The sequence below is a fragment of the Trichomycterus rosablanca genome, chromosome 17 (genome assembly GCF_030014385.1).
Source record: "Trichomycterus rosablanca isolate fTriRos1 chromosome 17, fTriRos1.hap1, whole genome shotgun sequence".
NCBI classification, from domain to species: Eukaryota; Metazoa; Chordata; class Actinopteri; order Siluriformes; family Trichomycteridae; genus Trichomycterus; species Trichomycterus rosablanca.
In genome coordinates this window covers 23,488,873-23,516,545 of record NC_086004.1, presented here as the reverse complement: position 1 = coordinate 23,516,545, position 27,673 = coordinate 23,488,873, and the positions used below count along the sequence as shown (strand labels likewise).

The 27,673-nt window shown below is 36.1% G+C and overlaps 2 protein-coding genes across 2 annotated transcripts; one reads left to right on the top strand and one right to left on the bottom strand.

Moving 5' to 3' along the window:
* The first annotated feature begins 1,578 nt into the window (after positions 1 to 1,578).
* Positions 1,579 to 4,931, top strand: ptp4a1 (protein tyrosine phosphatase 4A1). Its single transcript, XM_063012498.1, has 6 exons — positions 1,579 to 1,653; positions 1,955 to 2,084; positions 2,382 to 2,474; positions 2,570 to 2,700; positions 3,513 to 3,587; positions 4,067 to 4,931. Exons 2-6 carry the CDS (start codon positions 1,980 to 1,982, stop codon positions 4,182 to 4,184), a joined length of 522 nt encoding a protein of 173 aa, XP_062868568.1. The 5' UTR covers positions 1,579 to 1,653; positions 1,955 to 1,979; the 3' UTR covers positions 4,185 to 4,931.
* Positions 4,932 to 5,553: 622 nt separating this feature from the next.
* On the bottom strand, positions 5,554 to 27,612 carry col9a1a (collagen, type IX, alpha 1a). The gene is made up of 33 exons (XM_063012497.1): positions 27,536 to 27,612; positions 25,983 to 26,148; positions 24,967 to 25,041; positions 24,795 to 24,833; positions 24,636 to 24,698; positions 21,976 to 22,029; positions 21,772 to 21,807; positions 20,849 to 20,872; positions 20,676 to 20,729; positions 20,538 to 20,591; positions 20,315 to 20,347; positions 19,875 to 19,931; positions 18,343 to 18,396; positions 17,340 to 17,393; positions 17,115 to 17,168; positions 16,948 to 17,001; positions 15,712 to 15,765; positions 15,438 to 15,491; positions 15,285 to 15,338; positions 15,038 to 15,091; positions 14,885 to 14,929; positions 14,642 to 14,695; positions 13,849 to 13,902; positions 13,696 to 13,749; positions 12,430 to 12,501; positions 11,481 to 11,516; positions 11,323 to 11,367; positions 11,060 to 11,092; positions 10,195 to 10,341; positions 9,536 to 9,590; positions 8,600 to 8,788; positions 7,401 to 7,478; positions 5,554 to 6,305 (listed from the first exon to the last, which is right to left on the bottom strand). Exons 2-33 carry the CDS (start codon positions 26,055 to 26,057, stop codon positions 6,100 to 6,102), a joined length of 2,064 nt encoding a protein of 687 aa, XP_062868567.1. The 5' UTR covers positions 26,058 to 26,148; positions 27,536 to 27,612; the 3' UTR covers positions 5,554 to 6,099.
* Between the last annotated feature and the right edge of the window lie 61 nt (positions 27,613 to 27,673).

Below are 27,673 nucleotides of genomic sequence, written 5' to 3'. Positions count from 1 at the left end.
TGCAGCTGTTATATAATTTAGGTTGAGAAGTACAGAAATATCCAGGTCTTTCTCACAGGGCCGACAGGTTGCTAACCAGCTCTGCCGCATTCACTAAAGCTATTTAGCCTGAAAAGCAAAGCAGCAGATTCCTCATTTGAATATTTGAGTCTGTTTTGTGAGGAAAATATAAGTGATCATTTCTGTATGGTGAGAGAACTGTATTTAGCCTTATAAATCGCTAGACCTAAACTTAGGTCTCCCCAGTCTACGTGATCTACGTACCAATCCGGTTTAAAGACACATTATTTAAGTTTAAGTCAGCTATATGGAGCATCTTGGTCAAAATACAACTATATAGAATAATATACGCGGACAGTAATGCTGTGAGATTGCATATTTGTTAGTATAACCCTAAGCAAGTTTATAGGACCGCATATATACATTAAAATGGTCATTTCAAAACTACGTAACACCCAAATAATACCAGAATTCTGCCACCCAGACAGGCTAGAACAAACGCAGCAACTTTTCAATCTACTATAGCAAATACATGAAGTATCACGGGGTTTAAAAACATCTTGTAATTGTAATTGTTTGTAATTGATTGTAATTGTTTTTGGCTGAGTATTTGTTTACCTTTGTGATCAGTTTGAGTGTGAATTTTCTAAACTGCAAACCATGTTTTATGTAAAGTCAAGCAAAAAAGAAATATTGTTGATAATAATCATGTATGATACTTGAAAACACAATTGTTAAATCTGTAAACTAAAAATAAATTGCAGTTATTGTAGATTTTTGCAATTTTTACAATATAAATCAGGGTGCATGACGACTGTCTGGCTTCTTTAAATTGTTTTGTCACTTGCAAGGTAATAAATCTCATAGTATTTACAGGTGGGTACCATATTTTGGAAGCTTTCCAGAAAAAAAAATGTTCACAGGTTGGAGTGGGATTTTGTTACTCCATAATATTACAGAGAAAGCCAAGCTTTAGTAACATTGCAAGATGTTCTTTGGAATATTTTGACAAACATGGGCAGTGTTTCGGAACCCCTTTTTCCTCCCAATTTTTCTTTTATATTTCAAAACATTTAATATCAGTAGTGAGGGCTTGTATCTGATCATTACATTCATGTATTGCTGCACCCTTAGTATGTAGTACTATATATACACTATTAAATGTATCAAAATATGTATAAATGAGTCTCACTATTGGTCCACTGTAATCTAGCGAGCAGAGCTACAGCAAAACACCCTAAGTGTGCAGTCATCTATAATCATGCTTTTTCGTGTATGAATAATCAAAATAAACAGCTTAAATAAAAAGCTTAAAATACCAAGTTAATAGCACAAAAAGTAAACAGCCCACATGTGTTACAACTTCATTTTAATGCTGTATATTGTGATCAAATTAAAATATTTAAACAATGGAAAAAAAATGTATCAAGGCTAATCTAATGTTCTGTACTGGGACATGTCATTATTATATTTGTATTCCTCCCCTGAACCTTCTGTCTTTCTGCTTTGTTTATTACAGCAGTTCTGTGGTGTATTGGGTCACACATTTATGGAGTTTCTGAAGGGCAGTGGAGACTACTGCCAGGCTCAGCACGGCGTATATGCAGACAAGTGAACGGCGAGCCTTGCTACCTCACTGGAAGAGAGACTTGTGTGAGTGTTTTAAAGTTGGCGGGGTCGGACAGAGAGCAGGCGTCCACAGCAGCCAGGCCAGTCTGGATGGGGTAGAACATCTCCTGAAGTGCACTGCCCTTGTTGGCCCTCTGTATCCTCGTTCACCTGAGGACCAGCCTTTTTATTTATTATTGTTTTATTTAATCAGTTTTCATTATTCCTTGTCCTTATTGTTTTAAGCTTTTGCTCCGTAATCCATCCAGTGAGCAATTTCTTTTCTTACTCGCTGTGGCAGGATTTCCTTTTCTTGGGCTTGGTAAATTTTTGTCCAATTTTGTAGATTTTCATCATTTTTACTGTCAGCCATGGCTCGTATGAATAGACCTGCCCCTGTGGAGATCACCTATAAGAACATGCGGTTCCTCATCACCCACAATCCTACCAATGCCACTCTGAACAAATTCATAGAGGTGAGCTTTTTATGTAAAAAATTATACAGGTTTTCAAATTGATAAATTGTATTTATTGGTTGAGGTTGTAATTAGATCAGGAATGCATTACTTACATTTTAAACGTATTTGTTCGTTGAAAAAAAGTTACATGATGATTAGTGGGAACCATTGCTAGAACAAAGGTTGGTACAAATTACTGCAGCTTTACTTTAGTTTTTGAATAGGTTTGGACATGTTTGAGAGAGCCAAGAAATTTTTTTTTAACTTTTAAGTTTGTACATTCCAAAACAATTAACTGTACTTCTGTTTTAACAGGAACTGAAGAAGTATGGTGTAACAACTGTTGTTAGAGTGTGCGAAGCAACATATGATGCCAACTTGGTGGTCAAAGAGGGCATTCAAGTTTTTGTAAGTTCAGTCAAACGTGTAGTTAAAAAACATTATTGTGCATGTTCTATGTAAAAAAAAAAGCTAATATAATTAGTTAATGCCTTGACTTGCAGGACTGGCCATTTGATGATGGAGCTCCTCCTTCTAACCAGATTGTTGATGACTGGTTGAACTTGCTGAGGATTAGGTTTAGAGAGGATCCTGGTTGTTGCGTAGCTGTACACTGTGTAGCTGGCCTTGGAAGGTAATGTTTTGTACACAAACACATTTTATATGATGATAAGCATGGTGTGTAACACCATGTGTAGCAACATGAGTGATACGATGATGTGATGTTCACAAACAAATATTTGAAGGCTGCATTGAATCAAGTGTTGTGATAAGGATGTGTTTTAGATTGGCCAACAACAACTTCCAGGTTGACATTTTTACATTATATTGCTGGGAATGTTGTGCTGCAAGGCTGGCGACCATTCTCTCAAACATATGTTGTGTTGGCAATGTCATGTGAATCTGTGTGTAACTATTTGTTTACAAAAAATATGTGGATATTTTGCTTCATTTCCCAGTATAAAAGTGTAACTTTAATATAAGTCAGGGAAAACTTATATACTGACCACTCCCATGTTATTTGATTGGCATGTTTAATTAGCACTTGTAACTGTTCTCTACAGCCTTTTTCAAAATTTACATTTGAAACACTTAAGTCCTTTATGTTGTTTGTTCAGCTTACTGTTCCACATTACTGCCACTTTACTACATCACAATGTTTTTTTGAAGTATGAAGATGTGTTTAATATTTCTATGCTACCCAATATGCTTGTCGATTTTCGGATAACTGCTGACTAATGACAGTCAGCTATTGGTTAAAAGAAATTGGCAAAATTAGCATCTCTACCGTGAGGATAGTATTGCTAATAATTTGTATGGATTTTTTAACCATCACTGATTTTCTTAAACAGTTTTAGTGCTTAGAATTATTTTTATTTTACTTAAATCCCTAAAGTGTATTAATCTGATTTTAAACTTTTAATGTTTTACATTTTGTTTCTACAGAGCTCCAGTCCTGGTTGCTCTTGCCATGATTGAGTGTGGAATGAAGTATGAGGATGCTGTTCAGTTTATTCGACAGTAAGTGTTCTAAATTAATGCTTTATAGTTCATTTCATTCTATCCAGTTATTTAAGTTTTAAATTCATCAGTACAATAGAAATATGTTACCATATGCCTTTAGAGCCACAAGTCTGGCTTATCTTACCCATCAGAACTTGACAAACATAGCATCAGTGTTCTTCTCTGTACTAGGACCACTGTGGTGGAATAAACTTCCCCTCTTTGTTTGAATGCTCAAAAGATGATTAAAGAACCACCTATTTATCTAAGTACCTGTATGAAAACTAACCCTTCACTCGCTAATCTAAAACAAAACAGTTTTTCCACTTGTACTTTTTGTTCACACAGAGTTGTGTACTTACAGTTGTCTGTCTGTACTATAGAAATGTTTAGTAAGGAAGCAAGTTATTTCTTTGCATTGTTAAGTAATCAAGTTTCTATTTTTTTTTTTTTTTTCAATCTTAGTCCACTGACATTTTGTTGTATTTTGTTACTAGGAAGCGTCGGGGAGCATTTAACAGCAAGCAGCTCTTATATCTGGAGAAATATCGTCCAAAGATGCGTCTTCGATTCAAAGACTCAAACGGCCACCGTAACAACTGCTGCATCCAGTAGAAAATGCGCAGCAACACTGCAGTAATGTGGACAGTTAGGTCTTTTAATTGGTGAACCTGTAAAAAAAAAAAAACTGCTAAAGATATAAAATGAAATTAGTTGTTAGTTCCCCTGCTCTTCTTGATTTGATGTTTTGTCCTCTTCCAGCGAGGTCGAGTTTAGAGGTTTGCACATTTATTTGCACCTCTCATTTCTGCCATTGGCTTGTGAACATATTTATAGCAAGTTTTTACGAGTACCCTCTGCCAAACATCAAAATGGTATCGTTTAACTGTCATTTAGCTTTTGAAGGTCCTAAAATGCCTTATTATTGAAATGAAGAGGCCATTCTGTGTGGTGAAATCAATTGCTTTAGGAAAAGCTTATGAATTAATGAAAGGAAGGTCAACAATACTAATAATAAAAAAAACTGAATGCATAATGGTTATATTGCTTATAATGTATAATAGATGTATTGGGAAGTGCATATGAAAGGTGTGGGATCTAGTTTGTGTTGTTTATTCAGACATTGTTTACTAAATACTGCCATGTCAATAGTGTGATGTCGATGTTTTGGCTTCAAACTGGACCTCTGATATTTTGTATGCCTTTTTATTTGATGTGCGTAACTTAATACTTGATTTCTGTACGGTATTTGAAACGTGTACTGTTAGATTGGCTATTTATACTATCACTGGGTATGTGTTTTAGTATAGTGAGAGGTGTAACTGTCCACTGAATTAAGAGAATAAAGAACTTAGGAGCGCATGATTGGTGTCTGCAGCTTTTATGTCTTTAAACCTGAATGTTTCACATACAAACACATGCAGGGCTTTATCAAAACCATTTATTTACCAGTTTTCACAATTGTGTAACATCAAACATTTTATAAAATAAATAATACTATTGATAAGTTTCAACATGAGACCGAGTGCATTGTACAAAACCAAGAACATTGGATATTAGGCTGGACTTATCAGGTTGCATAGACCTTAACAATGGAAAAAAATCATACTATTATGCTGTTTGTAAAGAAGTTTAGTTGTTTTTTTCAAATGTAGTGAGCAATGTAAGAGACAGTGTAACTGTCATTTGGAGGTTGTATATTTACAATATTGTGTTTGTGTTTAAATACTCCCCTAAGAGTTTATCTTCCATTTTATAATGGTGTGCTATACTCCAGCTGACTAGTAGATTTTGTATGACTGACTGACTGACATTTTCCCATGAATATTATTAGCGATCAAGTAAAAGTGATCATTCAAATCTGTTGCAATTTGTGAACTGTAACATTTCTAGCCCTTTTAATACTAAATCTAGGGTGTAAGCTAAAGCAATCATCCTTACAAATTATCCCTTTGAAGTTTTAAGAACCCCCCCCCCCCCCCCCCCCCCCCCCCCCCCCTGCAATTGGTAAGCATTGTTTTAATCAGATGGAAGGAAAAGCGTTCACTGCCAAGGGCCAATCACAGTGCTCATTCTGAAATAAAACAACTGATGTACACTTTATACTGTATAATTTTTGTTTTACACTGAATCAATGGAAAAAGGCTAATGGTAGCCAGCATTTCAAGTATTAAACATTGTATTTAAACTATAAGCTGTTGTTTTACCTTCCCTCCTTCAGAGTGAGCCCTCACCACAGTGTGTGCACCCTTTCCAGGGTTAGGGCCTGGTGGTGATCACTTTGGAATTGACTGCAGCCTAAATCACAGCAAATCAAAGTATATCTTGATCCAGTTTCTTGAAGCTTAAAATGTTAACCTGATATACCATTAAAGGAAACCGGTAAAAAAAAAAACACTATGAACACTCTGTTATGGTGTCAAAAGGGTAGATAGGAAGACCCCTGCAATAAAAACTCTGTTGTCAAAAGGTTCCCTCAGTTTGTTAGTCTTTGAACATTGAGTTCTGCAGCCAGCACTTATCCATCTCCTTAAAATCTGTCTGGTCCTTTCATGCTGGACTCTTTAATAGATTCTGGTGCTGCTACAACACTGAGGACACACTGAGATGACTCACAGTACCCATTAAGGCCAGGAGGCCCGGGAGGTCCTGGCACTCCGGGCATTCCGGGTGCACCACGAGGCCCTTTCATGCCATCACGTCCATCATTGCCATACGCTGCCAGCCCAGGCTCACCTGAGAGGACAGAAAGGTACATGCAGGTGTCAGTGAGTACTTGTAGTGTAGAAATTACATTTTAAGTTGCTGGACACAAAGTCCCTGATTCGTTAAGATTCCAGAGAACTCATTTACAAGTGCAAATGCAGAGTGTGTGAAGGGAATAGGAAAAAAAAACTTGTGTAAATGACAATGCAAAAAAGGGCAAATTTTGCATAGTGCTTATTCTGTATAGCTATAATGAGTTTGGCATAAAAAACAAGCACATTAAAGGGGCAAAAGCACTTTTAAAAACTAGTTTTGCTAGATAAACAATATAACTGATAACACATTTTTTCTTGGAGTTTTTCTTGGGAATATTTACTTTCTCAGGATCACTGGGCACAATGCAGTAACACACCCCAGACAGGACGCCAATTCAGCGCGGGTCAACTCCCTTCCCTCATTAGACATAGCCAATCATGTCTTTATGTAGACACCTGCCTGGCTGATAGCACTGCTAAAGCTTTAGAACCCTGGATCCCTGCGGTAGTGCACTAGCATATTGCTGCTCTACTTATTGTTTATTATGTTAAATTATCACCAGTAGTGTCATTACTATTTGTGTTTAGGTTCTAGTAAACAAATCAGGTAGCCACTGACCACCACCATGGTGTAAAATGTGTAGGAAAAATAAGTGTTGTGTAGTCAAGTGACAAATATCAAAAAGATGCTTTTGAGGGTGACATGCTGGTGCAGTGATAGAAAAAAAGTTTGATATGTTTCTTCAATATTCTGTTAAAATCTACCAGTAACACTATAAACATAACCGTGACTGAAAACGAGGGACATTAACTTTGAATAAATGGTTTTAAAGATGAATTCATAATAATTTGCTGAGTTCTAATGTCAAGAGGCCACATATTTTTGCTTTTCACAAACTTTTCATATTCAATAGCAATATTATTAGCATCATTAAATCATGCAAAATTGCAACATATTGAGCAAACATTGTGATAGCAGGTGCGTGTGTGTATGCACAGAACCATCACTGTCCAAACATAGTTAAAACGTTTTCACTTTTTTCACAAACTTTCTTTTCTTTTTTCTTTTTTTTTTTTAAGTGTAACCAACCTGGAAGTCCAGGTAGTCCAGGTATGCCTTTGGGTCCTTGTGTTGTCGGACCTCTTTCTCCATGGTCTCCTGTGTCACCTTTATCAAAGAAAGTTACGACAGAGTCATTTTGAATAAGTATTCTAGTATTTCTGTACAGACTACAGGGTGAGTGAAAATTATGTTAACACTTAAATGGCGGAAACATTTATTCACAAAACATACTTTATATGTGTAGAATGATTTACAGGACACTCTCAACCTGTTCACCATCATGTTCAACACACAATAACCAGCGAGCAACAGTACCATTTAAAGCCCGGACACACATTTCTAATAGATCCATTAGTGTTAACATAATTTTGACTCACCCTGTATATTTTTGACATATTTATTGAAAGACTGTTGGTAAAATCAGCGTTGATTTGGGACAATGGGTATGTGCATGTATCTACACCCATATTTACAAAAAAAAAGTCACAGCCATAATTAAACTCATTACCAGCCACATAAATGCCCATTATCATCCTAATCACAGTGTCTTCAACAATGGCTAGAGAAAGAAAGCCAACAAAAAATGATATAAATGCAAATTGGCTGCATAAAGAGTGGCATTACAAACACAAAAAATACTTTTGATTCTACAATAAAATAAAAACTATCCTATTTTAAACGGAAGTGCACACAGAACCAGTGCTATGGAAAACACCCTCAAACAGCGGAGAAGCCAACTGAAATTATATAGTCAACAAATGTATAATTTAGGGATTCTATGAGATTAGTTTCAGCTAATTAGGGAAAGCCATAGTTGCTGACTGTTAGCACAAGTAAATTAAGGTCTAACAAGTTGCAAGACTTCACAGATACAAGGGTGTTCAAACTTTTAAAGTGCCACGATTACAATTTTATTTTCTATTCCTATTTTTTATTAGTTAATCAAACTTGCACTAACATCATTTTATCCCTTTAAAAGGGTTTCTGCAGAGGTTTAGGTTTTACTAATAGGCTCTGCATTTGTATTGTAACATTAATTAAAGCCTTGTCAATTCATTCCATATAAGCGCTTTTTTACTTGTTGGAATACGCTGCTTTTCCCATCGCTAACATTGATTTATTCACTCATATGTTTATGTTTTAAATATGAGGCATGTTCATGAATAAGGCACAATATTAATGTGAAAAAACTACACACAACCACATCTTTGGAACAGAATAAATACCTTTAGGTCCTTTTCTCCCTATAAGGCCAGGAGGACCTTTAAGGCCTGGCAAACCTCTGGCTCCAAGATGTCCTTGAAAACCGTTCTGCCCAGGGGACCCTGGTGGCCCAGGAGGTCCAGGAGGACCAGGCAACCCATTAGGTCCAGACTCTGGTCTTGTCAGACTTGCTGCAAGTTGAGCGAGGTGCTCTGTAAGAGAACAGATTTTAGTTAAACATTTTATAATGACTAATTCATCATTCATCACCATTAACTGAATATGCATAATGGTTTATTGTCCTTGTTAGCAGTGCACAGCAAAAGGACCTGGGTTCTATTCCCTGGACGGAGTCCTTTCTGTGTGGAGTTTTAATGTTCTCGTTGACAGGTTTGGGTTGGGAGTGCCAACTGAATCTAAAAGTTTTAAGCAACGTAAAAATGTACCGTACCACAGGGTGCCATGCAAAAGGGGCCAGGGGCAGTTTAGATTAGCCCAATTGACCCACTGTTTTTTGGGATATGGGAGGAACATAGTCAGGAAACACCCACACAGTCACAAAGAGAGCTTTTTTTTTTTAATCAGTGTAGGTTTTGCCAGTTCCCATCTTCTGAGATACCAGCCTAAAGGGCAAAGGCTAGCACATTGTTCAACATAAAAAAAACATAAAGACAACCAATGCTTCTTTAAATTTTACTTTATGTAACATACTCTTGGACGGCATTGACTGCTCCCTTACATACTCATGTTTGTGCTTGGCTAGTGTTTATTTGAACAAAAGATGAGACGTGAGAGACGAAGTTTATCCCACTAACCCAGAGTGCGGCCAATTATGCTCTCTTGGGGTACAGAATAATCAGGGATCAGATTCACAGGTTTTCAGTTTACAGTTCTGTTGAGCCACAAGGTATGCTATATTAACTGTATGAATTGTATTAAAGTGCACATTCAGCACTGACCTTGTATAACCCTCATGCAGACTTGTTTAATGTGTTTATCTGTTGGTCCTCGGCCCTGTAAGACAGTAATACAAACAGTAAGTTTACTATAGAAATAAATTCAGTCTGTAGAGTGGAGCCTTGTAACAGTTTTAGAGTCATCCTAAAAAAGGCTTGATATCACATGATCATCATGAGTAAAATTCCTGAAGGTGAGCCAAGTGAGGGGATTAGCAGCAGAAAACAACATAAACATTTCAAATTCAAAATTAAACAGTATTTGGTATAATAGCCCCCCTTATCTGTGGGGAATACATTCCAAGAGCCCTGGCAGATGCCTAAAACCACAGATAATACTGAACCATATATAGTATATAATATACAGTATAAGTTTTTTCTTTCTATACATATCTGTGATAACATTTCATTTAAAAATCACACAACAGAAGCACTTTACAGCTTCTCTTTGGCTCTGAAAAATACTCTGGACAAACAGAGATGATTTACATCCCAAATAGATTTCAACATGCTACATTTAACGGAGCACAATTTAAAACTAATAAGGTTTATTTCATTCATTTTAATTTTATTTAAAATTATAACTGGAGCTACTGACAGAGTAGGAAACATAAGAAGTGGTTTGTTATATTTAATTTAATTGAAATGTTTTTAGATTATACCGATGGTCCTTGTGACCCAGGTAAGCCAAGTGCTCCTTGGTCTCCCTGCATTCCTCTTGGTCCAGGTGGTCCTGGTGGTCCATCCGGTCCCTGTTGTCCACGCATTCCCTCTGGTCCTTTGTTTCCAGCATCACCCACTTTTCCTGGCTGGACAATAACAATTTGAGACATGATAAACTGACACATACTGGCATGATTCTACTCTGAACTTAACATAAATCACTGGCTTATTGCATGTACTGTATATGTATGGCTGTGAGTGTGCACAGAAGTGTAGGTATATATATATCTAAAGGTAGGTGAACATATCCTCTACAGGTAACAAACTTCTGTATAGCTATATTTAAATGCTCAATAACTGTTTATAAATGTGAAATGTACATTAAATAGTGCATATTATATATCTTTATATGTTTTCTATATGTTTATCAAGTACATTTTCTTATTCCTACATCTGCTCCCATATGTAGGGATTGCCACAGTAGATTATTCTGGTCCTAATTGGAGAGGTTTTATGCCAGATGGCCTTCCTGACACAACCTTCCCAATGGCTAGGCTGTTTGGCCACCCAAAAATGTCTCCTCTTACATGCAATCCAGTAATATTATGCCAGAGTCTTACTGTATGTAAGACATTCTGAATATATTATGTTGTGCATCAACTGTATCTATTTTTTTCTAAGACTAATAATTAATATACTTAATACAGCTTCTTCACTGGGTGTAGCTGAATTAAATTAAAATGACTGCTTGTTTTAAGTATGTTGACACCATGGCACTACTCACCCAGGCCCCCATAGTCTCTACAATCACATCTGGCTATGCATGACTCTAAATTAATAGGGCACTCATAAAGGCACACTCACCGAACCTTTCTCGCCTGGTTCTCCCTCATCACCCTGCATGAAAGAGCAAAATGGCCTTCAGATCTTTAAAGGTTACTCTCTTGGCTTACAAATTTAATAACAGCAATTAGGATGATAATCTTTTAAATGAGTAATTAAATTAGTAATTAACAGTTTTCAGATTCTGTCTGTGAATGAAAACACTACTACAGCATTAAATAAACCACTAAATAAGTCATCATTTAATTTAATCATTTTGTTTAAGGTATGGTGATGATACATACTACATCTCCTTTTTCTCCAGTTGTTCCCTCCTCACCGGGTGATCCCTAAACACATAACACAGCAGAGTTCAGAGACGCTCATACAAAAAACAAGGCTTTAAATATAATGTAATAGATCATAAACTTCTATTTTAAATAGACAGATAACTGTAGCTTACTTGCTCGCCTTTTGGACCAGTAAGACCAACAGCACCCTGAAAATGCAGAAAACAAAGTGCTAAGCTTAATAAACAAACAGAAAGCCCTTTTAAATGATCCACACCTTAACTCCCTAAATATCAACTATGCGGGGTGCTTTCACTAAGCTGTACTGCATTTTAATCCATTTTTAATCAATGTTTAATTTTTAATAAATGTTTAAAAATGTTTTTTTTAAATAAATAATTCCCATTTTGGCTTTTTAGTTAATTTTTCTTTCTTTTCATTTAGTCATTGCATTGTAAGTTCTATTTAGGAACTTACTAAATAGATGTCCCTTATTACATAGTTAATACCAATAATACTAGTAATTGGCTAGTGAGACAAGTAAGACACCTGACCTTAAACAGCTGTTTTTTCTCAGTAATCAGACTATTGATCCTCCAAGAAAATGTGTTTCTGTTTTGCCATTTGGATGCTAATCATGTCATTTATATATAGACCAGAACTAATATTTTTTTCATTTTATAATAATTTTCATTTTATATTATCAGCAGTAAATTCATTTGTTGAAGTGTGTCCAAAAATACTGTCAATGCAAGGTTTTAAATAACTTTTACTTTTAAATAAAGGTAAAATTTTGTCCCTGAAAAATGTTTATGTTGATGCTTGTATTAATTATACAAGTTAAGAGAATTTTTGTTCCGCTCTAAAGAAACATCACTACATTACATCTTACATATCTACCTCACAAATTATTTTTACATAAATGTATTTCCAGCATCACCCCTGTTTATAATCTAAGAAATGCAAACAGTCTAGCCACTAGGAGGCACACCCTCGGTGCACGGATAAATTAGCTCGGATAAAATAATTAGAGCTGCATCATGAACGCAATCCAGCATAAAAACTGTGGCTAATCTGGTATGTGGACCAGAATGATCCGCTGTGGGTGATCTGCAGCCTTACCCTGTCGCCTTTATGACCTTGGTAGCCAGCTGCACCTGGAAGGCCAGGTAGGCCCAGATGCCCTTTAGGTCCCTGCAAAACACACATACACACACACAGTAAGACACATCATTTAAACACTGAACGATCTATGTCTAGTAACTTGCAAACAGCAAAAAATCCCATAACTTGGTAAGTAAAGGTTCTGTTAGAGGTGCACATAATTAAATGTGTAGAGGTGGGTTCTGATTTCCTGACTGCTGATTTAAGGAATTTCTGCCAAACAGAGGGTGCTTTCAATCCCTTCCTACTAGGAATATCCTCTTACCAAAGAAAATAACTCTGCAGCCTAGGCCCCAATAACAACGCTCTATTCATGACCCAACGGATCACGGTCGCACAGCAGGCTGGCTCCTTATAAAGTAGATTTTATTAGGTTTTTGATTGTAAGCAGATTCTCTGTGAAGAACTGGGCTTTGAATCTAAAAAAGAGGACCGGTGCAAACATGTTACTGGTGTTGTCTTCTGTTCTAAACATAATCGCTGCATAATAACATGATAGGAATGAATATGGAAAATTCTTTGCTGCTGACACAGTGCTAGGAGGAATTATAATAATGTTTATTAATTATTATTATTATTAGTTATTATAAATACCCAGAGGACTTATAATATTTTATTAATTATTATTATAATAACAGTTAGGGTATTTCTGCCTTGTGCTTAGTGTTTCCCAGTAGAAACAGGTATACATAACCCTGGCCAGAATAAAGCAGTTAATGAAAATTAAATAAAATTAACAACATTTATTCAAAAGTATGTGGACACTTGATGTTGGACATCCCATTTCAAAACCATGGACATTAATATTAGTACCCTGCTCCACTCCCCCACTCCCTTGACACTTTACCAGCCTCTGCTTTTATGAAAAGGCTTTTCACAGGCTTTGCCCTGGTGCTACTGTTAAATGTGAAAGTCTGGATCTATCTTCTTCCAAAAAGGATAAGCGGAATTATTTCTTAAGACTATTATTGTTATTTCATCTAAACATTTTAGTTTGTCTAAATTATTGTTTGTTAATTTTAGATGCATGTCTGTGTTATTTAGCAGCGAAGTTTTGTTTGAGGTGCAGGTATCAAGATAATTATGGTGAAACAGTGTAACAGTTGTTCTTGCTGTTTTCATGTCGTCCTGCACATTTTATATATTTAACGATGCACTACTAGACTACTAGTGGAGCTTTAAAATATTGCGGTTTGTAATTCCCCTTTATTGCTGGGTACTTACCCTTGGACCTGGCTGTCCTGGAGGCCCATCTGGACCCTTTTCTCCTCTCTCACCCTACAGAGTCACACAGAGAAGCCACATTTATATCATTTAAAATATCGGCTTGTGTATGTTGTTTTTATTGATATACTGTAGATATAAAAGCATACTTACTCGCCCGCCTCTCGGTCCTACCGGCCCCACCTCGCCCTGATATCCACGTTCACCCTACAGTCAATAATGCAAGCATCAATTAGGAGGCGAGAAACCATCCACCAGTGTACCCATTTACCTTTTTTAATTCTCTAGTAGAACACTGTATTGTTTGTAAACCATTTTGTTCATCTTCCTAGTTATTGTTCAGACTCTAATTGGCAACTAGCAGCAGGAAATAGAGACTGCCCATCCTATGTGGGCGTCTGGAAATCAGTCACTAGCAGCAGGCAGTCAGGCAGTTATTGATAACTACCGGTCAAGCTCTACTTTAACTAACAGTAAAATAGGCAGTCTGAAACTGGAGGTAGCAGCTACTGCTATTTCTTTACTAGTACTGTCTATTATTGGCAGCAAACTGTACATTGTATGCTGCCCAAAGTCAGTCACTGGTAGTTGCTAATCCATCACTGGCAGTTTAATCAATGTGTTGTTTAGCACCTATTTCATCGCTTTTTGGCAACTAACAGCAATAAGTAACAGCCAGTGACAGCTGCCAGGCCATCATAGACAGTCACCCCTCAATCAGAGCGAGCTTACATCTAGAATTGCCAGTTGTTGCTTGTGGCAGCCACCAAATATATAATGCTTAAACCACCTTGTCCCGTGTTGTCATTGATAGTGATTGATAGAAAGTGAATCTCACTGTGTAACATAAAAACTGAGCTTAGTATCTGGTTAGCCAGCTGAGATAATGAGCAGTATAGTCTTCTACTGACTTGTGGTTGTTCTGCACCTGCTGAAATAGACTTACTTCTTTTCCATTGTTCCCAATAGGTCCAGCTACTCCTGGATCTCCAGAGTTTCCCTAAAGAACACAGGAAGAGATGCATGCTATGCTAATACATATAGTGCATACTACTGTAGTAAATATCTCTTCACAAACACACAATGTAGAATATTAAATTATACAACTTTTTTGTCATGCATACTTAATATTTAATACCCATTTCGATTCAAATGACTCAAAAAATAGTCAAAAATATTGCTTCCCTACCTTCGGCCCACTGTCACCCTTTGCACCGTGCATGCCTGGCAAACCCTACAAGTAATAAAGACAATAACAATGCATGCATATGTTCGTAATCTATATTTTAAATTAAATTATTTGTACATGTTTTACTGTGCTGTTTTGGAACAACATACTTACAGGCAGGCCTTGTGGGCCAGCATCACCAGGAGAGCCTGCTTTTCCTGACAAGCCCTGAAGCAGCAGTAAGAACAGCCATAATAATGTAAAGGTAAAGAATAATCAGCACTCGGAATCTCTATTAACAAGCAATTAAACTGCATTAAGGCTGTAAAAATACATTTGCCATGTTGTTTTGATCATGTTTTTTATCATTTATCATTTATCATTTTTTATATATAAATTGTGTATTTTATCACTTTATCACCTTGACACTTGGTAATCCTGGGATACCCTCACGACCATCTACTCCTGGTAATCCCTGTTATGAAAAAAATATTATAATTACTATATTTACTAGTCACAACATCAACATCTTGTTTAGGATTATAAAACGACTGAGCAGTACACGTGCACTTACAGTTTCCCCTTTAGGTCCGGGTAAACCTATCAGGCCTCGAAGCCCCTGAGGCCCCTAGAAAGATACAAATAAATGTTTGGATTAAATGAGATAAATCATTAAAACATGGGAAAAAATGACAACGAATGAGTCATATCACAGAGCGACTTCATTGGCTTGTTTACATTTTGGTGTATGATCGTTGAATTATATATTCCCTCATTATAACGTGTTTTTGTTCCATAAATATAAGATAATTTACTAAATCTAGACAGGCTGTTTTGCTGGTCAATACCTGAGCTCCTTTTGGGCCATGCTCACCAACTTTTCCTCTTTGCCCTTGATCACCCTTAAAAACACAATGTACGCATTATATGTATAATCAATAAAATTATTCAAACAAATTACTTGGAAAAAGAAAGAAAAACATTTACAAAGGACACACATAATACAATATGACTGGTGGTCCCTGTACACCACAATATACACATTTGTTAAAGTAGACTCAAAAAAGTGGAAATTTTTGTTGATTCATCTAAAATCTTAATAAGAATGTTCCATTCTGATTCTAATTTTGAGTATAAGGTCTGATCCTAACCCTAAAATAAGTATTTTTATACCATCCGCTGTTTGATGCTTTAGAGGTTTATAACAGGGCTTATAACAGTACCCTCACATGATGGTACGATTACCTACAATTACATACAATTATCTGTAGTTTTACACATCAGATCTAAGTCATCCATAACTCAACTCATAAAACACACTTGGTCCTTGATAGTGGTTGAGTTTAGTTTTGATATGTTCTCATATACATTACAAGTATACAAGTATTAAATGTATGGTGAAACAGTAAATTATGCTAGCCCTCCACTGCCAGGACCAAGGGTTCAAATTCCCAGCAATGCTATTGGCTGCACATAGACATGATTGGCTGTGTCTCATTGATGGGAAGACTGAGGCCCTGCAATTAATTGGCATCCCATCCGGGGTGTGTTATAGCATTGCATTGTGCCTAGTAATTTTGGGAAAACCAGACCCACCATGACCTTGACCAGAATAAAGTAAATCCATGTTGTTTTTTAGTACCACACAAGGGCATAGAAGAGTTAAACATTGGGGGAATTGTTTTCTCTAATTTTCACAAATGTCATTGCCTGGAATATTCTGTTGTTTATTTTTTTACTGATGCTATTATGGAACATAATTAAAAAAAAACATACAGAAGTGTTAATAAACTCTTAATAATGTACCTACTTATTGGCACCTACATTACTAGGGAAAGCTTTAATTAGTTTTTGTTACAGCTCAGGTGGCACAGCAGTAAAACATGCCAGCTTGGCCAGTAGGGTGTCGATACAGAAATAAATGTCTATTTCTGGAAAGTAAAGGGGGGGTGGGCCGACTGGTGTAAAACTGTGACAGGTCTGGAATGTGGACCAGAATATTCTGCTGTGGCGACTCCTAAATACGGGAGCAGCTGAAAGACAAAAAATGACAGCTTAAATATGAGAATACGTCTGATACTTACAGGGGCTCCTTGAATTCCCTGAGGGCCGCCGCCGCCATCTATTCCACGAGCACCCTGTTTGAAAAAATTTGCAGATATTTTATCTTTATTAAAGTAGTCCACATACTACAGTGTCCATGTTTATTATTTATCCACAATTATTAAATATTAAATACTTTAACCCTTACTTTATCACCTTTTGGACCCATAATTCCAGTGATCCCTCTAAGTCCCAGTGTACCCTGAAAGTACAAGACACATTCACAGTTGTTAAACAACAAGATGTGCAGCGAGGCACTTAAAAAGATACAGAATAGCATGAAAAGTCTAGAATTGCTATAGACACACATAATTTATTAAGGGTTGAACTAATTAATGAAACAGATTCATGAAAGATTATGCAAAAACTTTACAGGTTTTCCTTGTAATCCCGGCTCTCCAGGGGGTCCCTGTTCTCCTTCTTCACCCTAAATGGTTAAACAAAAACATTTTGAATGAGTTTCGTTATTTCATCTTAATATGATCTTCAATTAAAATCAGTATATTATGTGAAAATATGCCTTTCAACAGTTTCTAACATTTGATTTCAAGTAATTCTGTAATTATTAGTTAGTTTTATAACTAAGTTTTTTTTATTAATTATTTGTTTTGAGGGGGCACATAAATCTTTAAAAAGCAGATCATATTTTCCCATCTCATGTTGTCATCAGCCAGTTTGTTATAATAGCATTGAGAGTCACGTAACTTATACAACCCCTGTCACTGGCTTAACTTTAGTTAAATGGATAAAAGCCTCATAAATTAAACATGCTGATGCTCATGACCTTTACTTCACCACTTTTATCAAAATAATTTTTCTTTTGGCTGCTCCTGCATATATAGGGTTTGCCACAGCGGATCTGGTCCTATACCAGGCTTGGCAAACCGATGCCCTTCCTGACGCATCCCTCCTATTTCTAACTGGGCTTGGGATTGGCAGTAAGAGCACACCGAGAGCACACTGACTATTTCGGCCACCCTACCCCTCCTTCCCGGACATTTAGCCAATCATGTTCATGCAGACGCCTGATTGGCTGATAGCACAGCTGATATTTAAACCCTGGATATCCAGATTTTAGCACTAGTGGGCTAACGTGGTTTACCACTGTGTCACTCTAGCGCACATGCATCAAAATAAATAAAATTTTTTGATAAATCCACGTCAGCATGATTAAAAGTTAAGTTTAGGTTATGCTATTGTGCTAGGTGCTTAGGTGGCACAGGCTATTCCTGCCTTGTGCCCAGTGTTTCCCAGTGAAATAAGGCCGAGATGAAGTGGTTGATAAAAATGAATTGAATTGTAAAATTATGTTTTTGTGTTTCCTTCTCATTTACCACCAATACCATCAAACATACAGGGACATGCTTTGTAATTACCTTATGGCCTTGTCTTCCTGGTTCACCAGATTCACCTTTTACACCTTTGTGGCCCTGCAAACCAAAAAAAATTATTAGCATCAAGTTCATTTAAGGTCACTCATGCATTGTTGTTTGGTTAACAAACTAAGTTTTGCTATGCTATGAGACAGGGCTACTACATGATACAATCAACTATTTAATTATCTACCATGCTCTATTGACCTTAATTTTGGATCACAATGGCAAGATTCAACCCCTACATAATATTGATGAACCTACAACTTACTGCTGGTCTGTATAAACTTACATTGTGTTAAATCATGTTTAAACCACTGAGAACTGAATAACAACCATTCATTTGCTTTAGCTGTTATGGGTTATGTAAACACCACGCACAGATGTGTTCAAGGTGTGTGGCAACCAGGGTAAAACTAAGGAGCTTTCACAAAAGCTGAAAGAGAAGATCATTTCATTGCACCAAAATGGCAGTGGGTGCCAAAGAAGATTTCCAAGTTCTTGAACATTTATAGAGACACCTCTGGGAGTACTTTCTGTCAAAGGTCTAAACGTATGGTGCAGCAGCAAACCTGCCTGGCTGTGGAATAAAGACCTTTTGCCCAGAGCCCTTAACAATCTCAGACTTATAGGATGACCTGATGAAGGCTGGGACAAATGTGTCAGTGGCAACCGTAAAAAGACATAAAAACACTTAACAACCAAGGGCTTTATGGCCAGACTTCATGCCACTTTTCACCAAGAAGCACTAGATGGGTAGACTGGAATATGCTGGAAGATATTTGGATCGGCCTGCACAATTCTGGGGCACAGTTTTATGTAGTGATGTATCAAAACTCGAACTGATCAGTGGTGTGTCTGGTGCATGAAATGTAAGGCTTATGACCAGAAGAATATTATTATTCTAGTTGATCAGTGATGTAGGGATGTTTTTCTGCTGCAGGAACTGGCAATCTTGACTGTGTGTCTGGCATCATAACAATTATTCTTTAGACATGCTTGCACTGAGTCAGCTCAGTTAATGTGAAGCTGTCAGTACCAGACAATATCAGATATTGGGCAATAATTAAAGAGTTTTGGCCTAGGAATTGGAATAAATAACCCTGTATATATACATTGCAAAAAATATGGTTACTTAGTTCTATAGCCAAATTGTATACAATCTCAATCTGTATACAAGAGGTGGCGATCTTACCAGCTTTTTAGAACATTTTTTTCTGTTGTCTGCTCATGTATTTAGGGGTTGCCACAAGGAATCTGCTCTGCATACCAAACTTAGCAGAGTTTTTATGCCAAATGCCCTTCCTGATTCAATCCTTCTATTTCTACTCAGGCTTGGGACCAGCACTAGGAGCGCACTGACAAGTTTACTAGGCTTTTTTGGCCATCCTCCCCCCTCAGACGTTAGCCAACATTTTTTAAGGTTTAATAGCCAAATAACAACAAAATATTTTCTGATTAAGGTTTTACTGATCTTGAAAATGTCTTGATAAAACATTGCCATATGTGTATCCATTTTTTTTTATTTTATTTACCTTCATTCCAGATAGTCCACTATAGCCAGACAGTCCATGTGTGCAGGAATTTGGACACTGTCAAACAAAATCAAGACCATGATCACATTTTTGCAAATACTTCAGAAATATTAGAAGACAAACCCAGATGTACCCAGATAAAAAATGCAGTATAAAATTACAGTGGCTGTATTTATGATTAGATAAATAAATTCAGATTTTGAATACTGTTTTCATTTTGAAGCATGCTGTACATCTTTTAATAAAGCCAAGTCATTTTTTTTCTAACCTATGAAATCTAACCTATGAAATTTTTGTTAATATTGGATTTACAAGGTGTATCTATGTTAAAATATATGTATATATATTGTTACAACGTGTATGAGACAAACACACTGTAGATAGAATCTGTTAAGAGTGGAATAAATTAAATAAATGAATTGGTAAAAATTGTTTCTTACCAATTCCTCGCCATTCCAGACCCCAGGAGGACCCTAAAGATGTTTCAAACAGAGACAAATACTGTCAGGTCTCACTGCATTTTCAAAAAATGTCAATATAAACTAATTTCATGTCGTTAATAGGACCTGAAATATGAATATACAATGTAATGTTAAATAAAACAGTAAAATAAAAATATTGTAAATATACACAATATTTTAAAATGTGTTTAGCAGTACTTACTCTCTGTCCAGCTGGTCCTGGAAGCCCTACAGGCCCCCTAGGTCCACGGCTTCCCTGCAGCAAATCACACATAATTTAAAATCATCGTCAGACTAATTGCACACCTATAACACTAAAAATGGATTGTAGTTTACATACTAGAGGTCCAGCTTTCCCCAATTCTCCTGGCAATCCATCTTCTCCATCTGCACCCTTTAAAAAAGAGCAAATCATGAAAAAGATCTACATTCAACAAGCACATGATCAATACAAGACTATTTTTAAAAGAAATTATACATAACAAAAAATCATGGTGAGAAAATTTAACTCACAGCTTCTCCATCCTCTCCAACCCCCTAGAGGATATAAGAATACAGAATACATAAAGGAATACATTTTTAAAGTCTGAATACAGTCACTGGACATCACTTTTTACAAAATAATAATGTGATAGTGAAGAAAACAGTTGTTTAAATGTTTGAGTTGTTCTAAACTTTTTAGTCATTCAAAACTGTTGTTTATATATTGTATAAATCATGACTTAAAATGTGGTTCAGTAAATAGTCTTAAAAAATATATATTTACCCTGATGTTTAGTCAGCTAACCCTTTACCCTGTTTAACCCATAAGTACAGAATTTAAAAAATGCAGAAAACAGATGCAGTAAAATTTGATGGCAATAAATTAAAATTTTTTTTTAATAATAATAATAATAGCTACAACACTAACATATCTTTGCCATCCAAGGTGTTTGAACGACATAGTAAAACTACAAGTTATAATTGTTGTGTATGTTAATCTGTACACAGTTAAAGAAAATGCAGTTAAGACAATAAAGACTAAAGTTGTTGTAGGAAGTGATGAGTTTTAATCAGTGCACTGTTTTGTATTTTGTACAGAAAATACACAGTTTGCTTGCATAGGTTTTTTGACTGATGGGGATCAAAGAGCTCTTTAGGACTCGTGGTTTACAATGGCTACAATGATATCTGAGTGATCGGGCAAAGACTGTTGTGCCACTTGGAGTCACTTTTGTTGTTTGTTTTAAATAATTAAAGATTTGGGTCCTTTGGTTTTTTTTTAAGATTAAATAAGTCAAAATCGTAACACATGTATAAGTTTACCATACTTAAAGACTATAAAATAACACAAAACAGTACAAAAACAAAACTAGAGCTAAGACTGTAACCATTTAAATATTACTACTTATAAAATGTGGAGTCTAAAGTGTTTAAAACTTGTTTTGTTTACGTACAGGTCTTCCTCTGGGTCCAGGTGCACCGGGTTCACCCTAACAATGTCCACAAAACAAGAGACAGCTCAGTTAAATCAATGTCTATGTTCCATAAAATACTAATAAAACTATTCTACATAATAGAAACATACACATGATCAGTTACAAATGATCTGTGCACATCTGGCTTATAATAATAATTTGTGTTTTTTGTATAAAACTTACTTTTTGTCCAACAGGACCAACTGGGCCAAGATTTCCAACAGGCCCAGTCAAACCCTGAAAATATAAAAATACAAGTCAATATAATATATTATTAGGCATAGCTGTGGTCAACATTACTGGCACCCTTGTTTGTTTAGTATTAAAAAGCCTTCTTCAGAAAAAAATGTACCAAATATATTTAACAAAAATCTGACTTATCAACATACATGCAGTTATATCAAAAAGAAATGAAGAAAAACATAGCATATTACACTTGGTTGCTTAACACTTGGTTGCACAACCTTTGGCAACATTAATAGCCTCCATACATATTTAAAGCCATCTGTAAGCTTCTTGCACCTGCCTGCTGGTAGTGTCTTCCACTCCTCCATGGCAAATCTCCTAAGGTATTGAATGTTTGCAAGGCTCCTTTTCCCAATAGTCGATTTTAGCTCTCCCCAAATATTTTCAATTGGATTAAGATCAGGACATTATCTTTTTTTTAATCTTTTTAACCATTGTTACATTTTATAATGCTCTAATAAACCCTGATAATCCTCTGATTTCACCGTAAAGCAGCCCCACAACATTATGGATTCATAACCATGTTTCACTGTAGGTAGGATGAACTTTTCTTTAGGCTTAATTTTGCATGCACTGCCAAAGAGCTCTAGTTTGGTTTCATCTTTTACAATTGGATTTGATCTTGGAGATGCGCCGACAGATCATTAAACTTCATGGCTTTGTTTTTCTCCTGACAATGCAGTGTTAATTATGAGCCCTTTTAGACACAGATGTGTGCCTTTTAAAACTATGTTCAATCTTTTCGAATTAGGACAGGTGGAGTTCACTTGAGTTTCAGACACATTTTAAAAATACAAATAAATCAAACATGATGCACCTGACTACAAGTTGGAGTAAAATATTTCACTTTGCATTTCCTGTAATCTAGTTGTATCCACCTGCCCAATTCCTCCACTGCTTCCCCCATCCTGACCATGGAAAGCCACAAACTTTTACACACACTCGCTTCTTTTTAACTCAACCAGCCAGCAGAAGCCGTAATTGCAATAGTAATGAGGAACCCCTTCAACCATCCACCCATTAGACACAGCAAATCATGTCTGTATGTGTCGGTCAATGGGAAAGGTTGCGATTTAAACTTGTGAACTCAAATCAAGTGTAGACTGATGGGGAAAAATACCAGTTCTATTCATTCAAAAAAATCACCAATACAATAAAGTCTTCAGAAATAAAGAGTATCAGAAAATTAATCCCTTGTTTTTGGCCCCTTATCAGGTTTTAATTTGTAAATGTGTTTTATTGTGTAACATTTACATTAGGCGAAGTTTTTTTTTCACTGTTGTGTAACCGCTGTTTGTATTTTAGTATTCGTATAATATGCATGTAAATTAATGACTGTTTTCAATACAATGCATATTTATTACCACTTTTTCTGTAAAATTTACTAGAATGTTATATAATAATATTATATAATATAGTGTAATAGAATTCATTATAAAATAACATAGCATAATATAATAAAATATAATGCATGGCATAATGTTAACAGAAAAGAAAGAGAAAAAAATAACTAATCCCATTTATTTGTAGGACAATCAGCTAACATTCATCATTCATAGTCCTATTACAATCATTCCTTGTGGATTAAAACATCCACTATTTTAAAAAAATCTGTCACAATTTGATATATGCAAAAAATGCAATTATGCAATGATGTGTAAACTTAAATGATAATTAAAAAAATAGATTCACACAAACCAAAACATAATCCTTATTATTTTCTAAATAAGTATGCACTGATTCCAGTATTAGGTGCTGTGAGTGCAAGTGAAAAAATTATGGACATTCATTTGATTCCACAACAAATCTGACTCCGCCCACTTCAACTTCAGTATGTAACGAGCAAGCAAAATCTAGCACAAAACCGCCAAAACATCCAACTGCAGGGTCAGTGTTAACCGTGGCAATCATTTCTATAACACCTCCAACAGGTTACTGTACTGAACAACTGAACAAAAGAAAACTGAGCCATGGTGCTTCTTTGAGGCCTTTGCTATTTACAGAATGTTATTCAAAACAATTTAAAAAATGTAGAAGCTTTAGTGCTCTAAAACTCTGCATTTACAGTTCTGGAGAACCTAATGATTTGTTTGCAAATTGCCATGTTGTAAAAATGTGCTTTGATCTGCATAATTAATGTAATGTACATTTTTTGTCAGGAGTAAACTGGATTTTGCACATTACTGTGAATACTGTGAGTTAAAAATACTCTTGTTATATAGCAATGCAAATTACACTTTAACAGTAAATCCCATAATGAAGCCGCACAAGGCATCATCCTATCCAAAGCAGCTCCAGCCCAGTTCCTCAGCTTTCCTTCTTGCAGACAAAAAGCTCTCTGTCTGTCCAAAACCCATATGGGGCTCTCTTTCCTCTTCAGCTAAATGGCCAGATTGATGTACTGTAATGTATTGTTTTTTTTTTTAAACTTTCATCAGCTTTTTTTTTTCCTTTTGGAGCCAGTGTAAGCGCTAGGTCTGTTTGCTTTACAGAACATATCTATGCTCTTACAACAGATATTCCTGCAAACTGAAAAACTTTTATAAAAAGACTAGTATAAAAAGATGTTGACAGAATTAAGAACAAAAAAGACTTACGTCTGCTCCTGGACTTCCTGGTAGTCCATTAGCTCCATTTTTTCCATCTTCTCCATTCGAACCCTAAAATATTGTAAATCAATTATATTATTTTAATTATTATAGTATAATTACTTCATCGATTTAAGGCATAATTTGTTTTGATCATTATATACTTACTGGAGGACCAACCGGACCAGGTCCCGGGCCCCTCTCTCCCTGAGATTAAAAAAAGGACATACAGTAATTGTGTTTTGATATGTTAAGTGTTCACGTAATGTCAAATTTTAGAGAGATAGCATTGTCACATCTGATATAAAGGCTGGGGCAAAATGTCCAAGGTATGACTTACATCGATGCCATCAATACCCGGAAAACCAGGAATTCCTGGAGGGCCTGGTGGTCCCCTCTGACCAGCTGGGCCCCTCTAAAACACAGCACACACAAAATTCTATAGAACAATTCTTTGATAAAAAAATAAAAACATAAAATTATAATGGTTTATTTCAATAGCAGTGGAGTCATTGGCCAGAGATAAAATCATCAACATAGACTTTGACATAAAATGCATGCAAAGAGATTATTTTTACTTAAAACCATCTGTACCAATGACGTCATTGTGTCTGTATCAAGCAGAGTAAGAACTACACAGCAATACTCCCCAGAGTGTTTTTACTTAAAACTATTGCACCGTATGCATCTTATGCTGCCTTACTTATTTTTACCAAGTCTAGTTCTACCCAAACTCGATATAGACACAATGATATCACTTGTTAAATTCTCCCTTGCAATAAAAAAAATATATTTTTTGTTTATAAAAACAGTTAAACATGACTGTTTTCCCTAAACAAAGGTTACAATTCACAGATTAGTACATATTTAAAAAGTACCAACAATATTTCTAGTCAAATTTATTGATCTAAGTACGTCTCTGATTTATTATTTTAGTCCATTTATGAGTTTAAATACGTCTATGATTTATTACTTAAGGCAGCTTGCAAAAGCAAAAGCAAACTTGGTTGGAAAAAGATTTTGAAGAGTTTTTTTCTATTAATTTTTTTACATTTAATTTGTTAACAAAAAAAATTACTTTGGCTATAATGTAAAATCACAGTGCTCCATACAGTCTACATGCTTTTATTAACAGATTATAAACAGATAACAACTAAGAATAAGACCAAATCAAACTGTCTCCCTCATTTGTTTCCCAAAGTAAGAAGATACACTTTCACAATAATTAATAAAAAACCTGATGATTGATTTTAACTGTATGGAACACTGTGACTTCACCACATTTAACAGACAGTAGGGTTCCTCACAGACACCTACAGCATTGATAGAACAGTTTACAGCCTCTGTGTAGCTTACCTGAGCAGAACATATAAGGGCTACTTGAAGTAAAATGACCAGCAAAGACTCACGAAAAGTCCTGGAGGACGCCATGCTCTCCCAGGACTCTTAAGGAGGCAAAAAAGTCCTTTTTCAGGTGTTCACAGCTTTCAGTCTCTTCTCCCTCACTGAGTCGGTGCAGCGTCTACAAAGATGCTCAGTGTGGTGATAAAGTGAATGCTTATTCATGAGCGCGCACTTAGAGCTGGAACGTGATTGGTGGAAAAATAAATAAGCTGCGGTAGGTGGGCGTGGTCACAACTCCTGAAGATGGACAGCCACATGAACACAATCCACACACTACATTTAGCAGGTGCTTCTATCCAAATCGACTTACAGTACTGTGACAGTATACTGTCTAAGCAATTGAGGGTTAAGGGCCTTGCTCAGGGGCCAACAGTGGTAACCTGGCAGTGGTGGGGCGTAAACCAGCAACCTTTCCATTACTAGTCCAATAACTTAACCACTAGACTACAACTGCCCTCAACGTTTACATTTTTGGCATTTAACAGACACCGTTTTCCAAAGCGACTTACAGTACTGTGACAGTATACAGTCTAAGCAATTGAGGAGCAAGGCCCAACAGTGCCAACCTGGTGTGGTTTGAACCAGCGACCTTCTGACTTCTAGTCCAGTACCCTTACCACTAGGCTACAACAACCCTACAGTACAGTACATTAGTAGTACAGTAGTAAGATGAATAGAATAAATAACAGCTTATCGGTAGACTGCGTTTGACCTGTCATAAAACCTATACACAGCAATAAATCCCAAGTCTGATTTAAGCAATTTACCAAAGAGATGAAGAATTAAATCAGAATTAGGAATATACTGGCCGAGTACAGCTGCATGGATTGGGAAACGGTTTTAGTTGGTTTAGCAATTGCATTCCAGGCCTAATTACCATGCATCATTTTCCAGTTTCGCTGTTGTGGCTAAAAGGACGTAAATCCATAATCCATGTTCCTAAATATGATTAAAAAAACATGAATAAGCAGCAAAGATAAGACAACTCCTCGTTAATACTCATATTTTTGGCATGTCATACTAAGCAAGCACGTACAGTATGTTTGGGTATCCACAGTCAAAGAATTCAAAAAGTATTCAAACACTTTGACTTCACTTGTGTTGAAAGGTGAACTGTTGCCCCAGTCTAAGTTTGCACGCTTTAAAATGGGTTTTCATCAAGGATGTTCTCGTATTTGATTGCATTCATCAGTCCCACAGTTCTTACCAGTCTCCCTGTCCAAGCCTCTGAAAAGTATCTGCATAAAGGACAGGTTTACAGAATGCTGCCGAGCATGCTCCACATTCAACAGGTTCTTCCATTTCTGTGCAGGATTTTGGAGCTCCTTTAAACTAATCATTGGGTTCCTTCATACTTCACTTACCCTGCCTAACTTTAGAAATGTTTGAAGTTAAATTGCCATCATCACAGTGATTCATATGGTTTTTATATCTGCACTCATTTAAAGCAAACATGAAGCATGTGCAATAACTTTTTAAAACAATGCAACGTTTGTTGAACTTACCGGTCAGTGCAATGCCTGTTCTTTTGTTGTAATTTTCATATCTTTTTATATTTCTTACATTTCTTTTTTTAATATATGTATAAAGTTTTCTCTTTATTCCTGAAAGTTGCTGTAACATTGCAAATTTCCCCTAGTGGG